At 39.4% G+C, this 9,027-nt stretch overlaps 1 protein-coding gene across 14 annotated transcripts in view; it reads left to right on the top strand.

Moving 5' to 3' along the window:
- Positions 1-9,027, top strand: part of LOC111955130 (major histocompatibility complex class I-related gene protein) — an 84,066-nt gene that overhangs the window by 71,715 nt on the left and 3,324 nt on the right. The window contains exon 1 of one of the 14 annotated variants that reach the window (XM_070436047.1): positions 7,802-7,987. The exons of the other annotated variants lie outside the window; for them this stretch is intronic. Within the exon in view, the coding sequence (XP_070292148.1) occupies positions 7,933-7,987 (55 nt within the window). The 5' untranslated portion in view covers positions 7,802-7,932. Of the gene's footprint in view, positions 1-7,801; positions 7,988-9,027 lie in introns of those variants that run through there. 14 annotated transcript variants of the gene reach the window in all.

Below are 9,027 nucleotides of genomic sequence, written 5' to 3'. Positions count from 1 at the left end.
GTCCACATCTGTGATGGAGAGTGGTAAAGCAACACTCACGATGTAATACGAGTGTTTGCATCCTCAGCACCATGCATCCCACTGGATCTGGTATATGAGTTTTGTGAGAACCATATAAACGCCAAGATGGAAGCTACAGCAGCCAAGCAGGCCGCCAAGGAAACAAGTCCTGCTCTCTTTTCCCAAGCACCACAGTTCCACTCGGGAAAAAAAGACACAATGTCAAGTCGTCAGGTGCACGAAACAAGGCCCATAAACTGTGCAGTGCAACCGATTTGTTTGTGAGGCTTGCTCACACAAAGCCCCGAAGCTGTGTGCTGACTGTGGACCCGAAGCATAAAGAGAAGACACGATTGATTTGTGTGTAAAGGCACAGATATAAGGGCACAAAACAGTGTCGATAACGATCAACAAATTGCTGTTTTTATATCTTGTCATGAATATACAGTGGGGCAAAAAAGTATTTAGTCAGCCACCAATTGTGCAAGTTCTCCCACTTAAAAAGATGAGAGAGGCCTGTAATTTTCATCATAGGTACACTTCAACTATGACAGACAAAATGAGAAAAAAAAATCCAGAAAATCACATTGTAGGATTTTTTATGAATTTATTTGCAAATTATGGTGGAAAATAAGTATTTGGTCAATAACAAAAGTTTATCTCAATACTTGTTATATACCCTTTGTTGGCATTGACAGAGGTCAAACGTTTTCTGTAAGTCTTCACAAGGTTTTCACACACTGTTGCTGGTATTTTGGCCCATTCCTCCATGCAGATCTCCTCTAGAGCAGTGATGTTTTGGGCTGTTGCTGGGCAACACGGACTTTCAACTCCCTCCAAAGATTTTCTATGGGGTTGAGATCTGGAGACTGGCTAGGCCACTCCAGGACCTTGAAATGCTTCTTACGAAGCCACTCCTTCGTTGCCCGGGCGGTGTGTTTGGGATCATTGTCATGCTGAAAGACCCAGCCACGTTTCATCTTCAATGCCCTTGCTGATGGAAGGAGGTTTTCACTCAAAATCTCACGATACATGGCCCCATTCATTCTTTCCTTTACACGGATCAGTCGTCCTGGTCCCTTTGCAGAAAAACAGCCCCAAAGCATGATGTTCCACCCCCATGCTTCACAGTAGGTATGGTGTTCTTTGGATGCAACTCAGCATTCTTTGTCCTCCAAACACAACGAGTTGAGTTTTTACCAAAAAGTTATATTTGGTTTCATCTGACCATATGACATTCTCCCAATCTTCTTCTGGATCATCCAAATGCTCTCTAGCAAACTTCAGACGGGCCTGGACATGTACTGGCTTAAGCAGGGGGACACGTCTGGCACTGCAGGATTGAGTCTCTGACGGCGTAGTGTGTTACTGATGGTAGGCTTTGTTACTTTGGTCCCAGCTCTCTGCAGGTCATTCACTAGGTCCCCCCGTGTGGTTCTGGGATTTTTGCTCACCGTTCTTGTGATCATTTTGACCCCACAGGGTGAGATCTTGCGGGGAGCCCCAGACCGAGGGAGCATGAATATATTTCCACTAATATTTATTTATGCAATTAATCCTTTACTATTGTTCATGCACTGGTGCTTTTATTTAGAAATACAGCAAATAATTCACCTGCACACCTGGCTGGTTATATTATTATTATTATTATATTTTTAGTTTCTACRTTGTCAAAAGAAGCTGTAACTGGCCTTTATTACTAATCACATCTACAAATAAAGGTGATCAAATGGATTACACTGTAATGTTTTTATTGTAAGGGAAACAAAAATAGACGATAGGCCTACTGTAACGATTTTCTTCTTCTGATGAGGAATATGAAGGACCGGACCAAAATGCAGCGTGGTACGTGTACATGTTAAATTTAATAAACTGAACACTGAATACAAAATAACAAAGGTGAAACAATGAAAAAACTAAACAGTCCTATCAGGTGACACAACACAAACCAGGAAACAACTACCCACAAACACAGGTGGGAACAGGCTACCTAAGTATGGTTCTCAATCAAAGACAACGATTGACAGCTGCCTCTGATTGGGAACCATACCAGGCCAAACACAGAAATACAAAACATAGAATGCCCACCACAACTCACGCCCTGACCAAACCAAAATAGAGACATAAAAAAGGAACTAAGGTCAGAACGTGACACCTACCTTTTATTCTATGACTTTATAGAATTATACAAAATATATCCTTGACTACCCAAACAAAACTATTGTTCTTTTTTAAATATATTTTTCCATGAATACTTCTTCATGCAATTAATCCTTTACAATAGTTAATGCACTATTTATCAAGCATTTATTTATCAAGCATGTTTGCGCACCTTGCAGGTTGAAATGCATCTTATGCATATGCTAAACGGGACGCCTGGCAACGTTCTCTATCTGGTACTTATATGCTGAAAGGCCAGGCAGTTCTAGTGTTAAAAGCCCTTACACACTCAACAACCTAGTGGGGAACAACATGACAAATGAATTTTAACCAATAAATTATCTGTACTGAGTATGATTATTATAACATTGAAGTTAAATGTAAAAAGGGGAAAAAGTAAATGTAACATATTTTAGTAGGGTACTTTTCAATTCAGGAAGTMAATMAAATGAATGATCTGGAAAKTGGCCATTGTTTGCTATGAGGATTTTTCAGTTCATAAATTTAATTTCTATTGGGAATATGCATGCCTATAGAGGACCAATGATCATCACTATATAGCTTTATCTAACTAAAGATTGATTATCTTTTCCCAGTGACAATGGATGGCGCTAGCGGCACTTCCTCTGACTCAGGTAATGTTATTCAAAAGTATTGCCAGTTACTTTATCTTATACAGTGCATTCGGAAAGTATTCAGACCCCCATCCATGTATTTCAACTTTTTGCAAATGTATTTGCATTCGGAAAGTATTCAGACCCCTTGACTTTTTCCACATTTTGTTACGTTACAGCCTTATTTTAAAATTGATTTAAATAGTTTTTTCCCCCTCATCAATATATACACAATACCCCATAATTAGAGTTTTTTTAAACTTTTTGCAAATGTATAAACACCCCACCCCCAGACCTGTATTTGGGGAGTTTCTCCCATTCTTCTCTGCAGATCTTCTCAAGCTTTGTCAGGTTGGATGGGGAGCGTTGCTGCACAGCTATTTTCAAGTCTCTCCAGAGATGTTAGATCGGGTTCAAGTCCGGGCTCTGGCTGGGCCACTCAAGGACATTCAGAGATTTGTCCRGAAGCCACTCGTGCWCTGTCTTGGCTTGAGGTCCTGAGCGCTATGGAGCAGGTTTTCATCAAWGATCTCTCTGTATTTTGCTCCGTTCATCTTTCCCTCGATTCTGACTAGTCTCCCAGTCCCTGCCGCTGAAAAACATCCCAACAGCATGATGCTGCCACCACCATGCTTCACCGTAGGGATGGTGCCAGGTTTGCTCCAGACATGACGCTTGGCAATCAGGCCAAAGAGTTCAATCTTGGTTTCATCAGGCCAGAGAATCTTGTTTCTGATGGTCTGAGAGTCCTTTAGGTGCCTTTTGGCAAACTCCATGTCCTCCCAGTCTCATTCTTCAAAGTACATTTTTTTTCTGGTGTTAATTGTTGTTGAGTGTATTATTATGCATCTGAGCACTTAACGGATTTGGTGCCAGCAGCCATAACACCCTGCATCCAACTAGGCTACTGGTGCATGCCCATTGACAGTACAAACCATATACAGTGTCTAGTGAAAGTTTACATACCCCTTGCACAGTTTTCAWTTTTTTCTGCCTTAAATTGAATCTAAAAAGGGATTCAACTGGATTTATTCCCTACACAACCTAGCGGTATTCCACATTTTCAATTTGAATTTTTGGGGGGTCTTAATTAAACATTTAAAGATGTCTTGGTTGCTTATGTCTTCACACCCCTGATTTAATACTTGTTGGAAGCACCTTTGGCAGCCATTACAGATGTGAATAATTTTGAATAAGATTCTACCACTTTGTACAACTCGGTAAGGGCAACATATATCCACAGTTATGTGAAAGTTGCTTTTGTCCCAGCTCGTGATACCTTCAAATATAAAGACATTTAGCAGACAGACGCTTTCATCCAAAGCCACATACAGTCGTGTGCATACATAATATCAATCAAAGACTTAGATTCTATCTGTTTACAAATGATTTTGAGACAAATGAGACTGTAGAAAGACAGTTTCCCTCTGCCACTATTTCAGGTCAAGGCAGCCAGAAGGCAAGGTCTTCAGACGGAGCCAGTGAMGAGGAAGRTAAGARGCCAATGCTGCRTAATGGAAGTAAGTCTAGATGGATATCAACCCTTCTTTCACCTCTTCTCCAACTGTCCCAGTTTATTACAGAAATGATTTACTGAGGTAATTATGAAGATAGAATAAAATAAGAAGGAATTACATGCTGATTTAGGTTGCCTCCATAGAATTGGTTACTTTTATGTAAAAAATMMATTCCCTCTGTTTATCCTCTAAAGTTGGCATGTTCGATAAATAGACAGTTCTGAACATAAGGAACATCYGTTTTAAAATGTCAARGGGCAACACTTATGTTTTATCACTAAAAGTMAAAGTTAAAGATCCTAACTGATTGGTTCATGTGAGGCCAAGCCATCGGCAGTATTTGACACCATCTATTTGTAATTAGAGCTGACTTATGTGTTATTCATGTCATTTATTGTTATACATAAGAAAATATTTTACAACATTGCACTGTAATGTATGTGTTCAATCTAATAATGCACATCTTTTCCATATTGTGTATTTATGTGCAGGTGGCTAGATGACTATTGGTGGGCAAACTTCCTGACCGGACCAGTCAATTCATTTCATATTATGGCTATTGATAACGCTTGTTATTCAGTTACACTGCTCAATTCTTATAAGCTTGTGATGGAAATMATAGTTACTTATAGTTARAGTTAGTATGTGCTGAAAAGTGCTGCATTTAATAGTGTTTGRTGTTCTTCAGTAAGGTTCTGTACTTCCAAATACACTCAATAGTGGGTGGTTAGGTACCGGTCGGGTCGATGTGTACATTCCTCTTCAATGAATTTATTCTGTCGTACATTTCATGTTTTACTGTTACACTGGATTTTACTGTATGGAGATGAAAAGGCATCTTTACGGATTCTGTATCAGTCTTCAGGGATTGTAACTAGACCTGTACTAGATCAGGGTTATATAGGCCTAGAAAGGATACTGTATGTTGATATGTTTTCATACCTCTGGTCTCTGCCCAATCGGTGACAAACTTTTCTTTTAGATGACATTTCAAAAGAATTTTAGACAAATATTTTATATTTTGAGTAACAAAACATTTACTGTGTGTTTCATGACTGTTTTTACCGTATTGTATATCTTGTTTTAAGTTCCTGCAAATAGATTTTTAAAAATATGATGTTTAATATTGTGGAGTATTGTTAATACTTTGGGTATTTGCAATATAATATTTTAAGATTGTTTATTTCAACCTAGGGCCATTTCAAAACCTTTCACTGAGTTGCTAAGCTAAGACAAAGCTACACTCTTGAATTAATATGTAGTGGAATTTCTGTTAATATCACATTGTAAACATTTTTTTATTGAGGACACAAATAATCCCAACATGCAGTCTTGAAGCGCAGAATTTAAATAGTTTCTCTTATCCCAGAAACCTGGTCAGCGTTTTTTTTTAATAGGGCCTCTTGTTTTATTTCAATAATTTTGCATGGCATTGCTCTGTTACTATGTACTGGCTAGTATGTTACATCACTTATTACATGCCCACGGATGCACGCAGAAACACACACGCACAATGGTTATAACCTGTACTGCTTTTGAAATCTCCTGTATGATTTATTTTTGTTTTTATGACAAAAAAATAAAAAAATAATGATAAAATACTTTCTTTTTTGAACATTCTATCATTCAAAATAGGGTCTACCATATATATGTACAGTGGATTCGGGAAAATATTCAGACCCCTTCACTTTTTCCACATTTTGCTACTTTACAAGCTTATTTTAAAATGGATTGAATTGTTTTTCCCCCCTCATATATCTACACACAATACCCGATAATGATGAATCAAAAATGTATTACAAATAAAAAACTGAAATATCACATAAGTATTCAGAGCCTTTAATCAGTACTTTGTTGAAGCACCTTTGGCAGTGATTACAGCCTTGAGTATGATGCTGCAAACTTGGCACACCTGTATTTGGGGAGTTTCTTCCATTCTTTATTTATTATTTTACCAGGTAAGTTGACTGAGAACACATTCCCATTTACAGCAACAACCTGGGGAATAGTTACAGGGGAGAGGAGGGGGATGAATGAGCCAATTGTAAACTGGGGATTATTAGGTGACCATGATGGTTTGAGGGCCAGATTGGGAATTTAGCCAGGACACCAGGGTTAACACCCCTACTCTTACGATAAGTGCCATGGGATCTTTAATGACCTCAGAGAGTCAGGACACCCGTTTAACGTCCCATCCGAAAGACAGTACCCTACACAGGGCAGTGTCCCCAATCACTGCCCTGGGGAATTGGGATATTTTTTAGACCAGAGGAAAGAGTGCCTCCTACTGGCCCTCCAACACCACTTCCAGCAGCATCTGGTCTCCCATCCAGGGACTGACCAGGACCAACCCTGCTTAGCTTCAGAAGCAAGCCAGCAGTGGTATGCTGCTGGGTGGTATATGCTTCTTCTCTGCAGATCCTCTCAAACTCTGTCGCTGCACAGCTATTTTCAGGTCTCTCCAGAGATGCTTGATCGGGTTCAAGTTGGGGTCTGGCTGGGCCACTCAAGGACATTCAGAGACTTGTCCCGAAGCCTTTTAGCCTTTAGGTGCCTTTTGGCAAACTCCCAAGTGGACTGTCATGTGCCTTCTACTGAGAAGTAGATTCTGTCTGACCACTCTACCATAAAGGCCTGATTTGTGGAGTGCTGCAGAGATGGTTGTCCTTCTGGAAGGTTCTACCATCTCCATATAGGCACTCTGGTGCCCTTCTCCACTGATTGCTCAGTTTGGCCGGGCGGCCAGCTCTAGGAAGAATATTGGTGGTTCCAAACTTCTTCCATTTAAGAATGATGGAGGCCACTGTGTTATTGGGGACCTTCAATGCTGCAGAAATGTTTTGGGACCCTTCCCCAGATCTGTATCACAATCCGGCCGTGATTGGGAGTCCAACAGGCYGCGCACAATTGGCCCAGCATCGTCCGGGTTTGGCCGTCATTGTAAATAAGAATTTGTTCTTAACTGACTTGCCTAGTTAAATAAAGGTTAAATAAAAAATGTAATCTGTGCCTCGACATAATCCTGTCTTGGAGCTCTACGGACAATTCCTTCGACCTCATGGCTTGGTTTTTGATCTGACATGCACTGRCAACTTTGAGACCTTATATGGACAGGTGTGTGCCTTTCCAAATCATGTCCAATCAATTGYATTTACCACAGGTGGAATCCAATCAAGTTGTAGAAACATCTCAAGGATGATCAATGGCACATGAGCTCAATTTCGAGTCTCATAGCGAAGGGTCTGAATACTTACGTACATAAGGTATTTCTGTTTCGATTTTTTTAACATTTGCAACAATTTTTAAAAAACGATTTCACTTTGTCATTATCAGTTYTTGTGTGTAGAGTCATGGGGTGGAATGATTTAATCCATTTTAGAATAAGGCTATAACGTAACAAAATGTGGGAAAGGTGAAGGATATGGCTGACAATTGCTTATGAAGTACAGTCATGTCAAAGAAAATACGTTGGACTTTGTACCAACACCTGTTCCACTTTATGATCAGGCTCAACACGGGAGTTTCCTTGTTAGAAAAAGCTAAGAGCACGCAGTCGTAGCACTGTGGGGGAATCTGAATTTGACACAGAATATAGGATATTTGTATATTTTTGGGTAATTTACAATACGTGAGGTTTCAAAATGTATTTTGTCGTAGTTTTGCTCTTGTTTAGGACACTTTCAACGGTGAACAGTGGTAAGAATGATTTTACTTCTAGAAAATGTGTCATAAGTTAAAGCTCTTTGCAGAGCCATATATAGCCTACATTATTTTTCAAATCAATAATAAACTTAAAAAGCKATTTTCAGTGACTAGCCTATTATATTGGTGGACTGAAGTTCATGTTTTGATATGTTGCTCCTTAAATATAAAAAAAAGATTATTCACCAWCTTTCAAAATATAAATGTTTTTTTAATGTTATGTTCATGTTATTGATGACGACTCCAACTTTTTGTTTAATGGTAGGCTAGTTCTGTCAGCACTTATATTGTGATGTTTCCTTGTTGCCGCTGACAAGTTCCATTGATTGCACACCTGAGAAAATGTTTTTTACCCAGCAACATGATAAGACAGTTTGATTGGTTGGAACTGCCAGGTGTCAGGTGATAAGGCTATATACGCTCAGCAAAAATATAAAGACAACATGTAAAGTGTTAGTCCCATGTTTCATGAGCTGAAATAAAAGATCCCAGAAAAGTTAAATATGCACAAAAATMTTATTATTCAAAAGTGTTGACACAAATGTGTTTACATCCCTGTTAGTGAGCATTACTACTTTGCCAAGATAATCCATCTACCTGACCGATCYGGCATATCTAGTAGCTGATTAAACAGCACGWTCATTACACAGGTCCACCTGGTGCTGGGGACAATAAAAGGACAATAAAACACAATGCCACAGATGTCTCTTGTTTTGAGGGTACAATTGGCATGCTGACTGCAGGACTGTCCACCAGAGCTGTTGCCAGAGAATTTCATGTTAATTTCTCGACCAAAAGCCGTCTCCAACGTCGTTTTAGAAAAATATGACAGTACGCCCAACCGGCCTCACAACCGCAGACCACGTGTGTTATTATATATATTCTTATTTTACCTTTATTTAACTAGGCAAGTTGGTTAAGAACAAATTCTTATTTACAATGACAGCCTAGGAACAGTGGGTTAACTACCTTGTTCAGGGGCAGATCGACAGATTTTTACCTTGTCAGCTCAGGGATTTGATCTAGCAACCTTT

This window comes from Salvelinus sp. IW2-2015, linkage group LG30 (genome assembly GCF_002910315.2).
Source record: "Salvelinus sp. IW2-2015 linkage group LG30, ASM291031v2, whole genome shotgun sequence".
NCBI lineage: Eukaryota > Metazoa > Chordata > Actinopteri > Salmoniformes > Salmonidae > Salvelinus > Salvelinus sp. IW2-2015.
The sequence above is the reverse complement of the archived record's forward strand: the minus strand, read 5'-3'. Positions and strand labels throughout refer to the sequence as shown.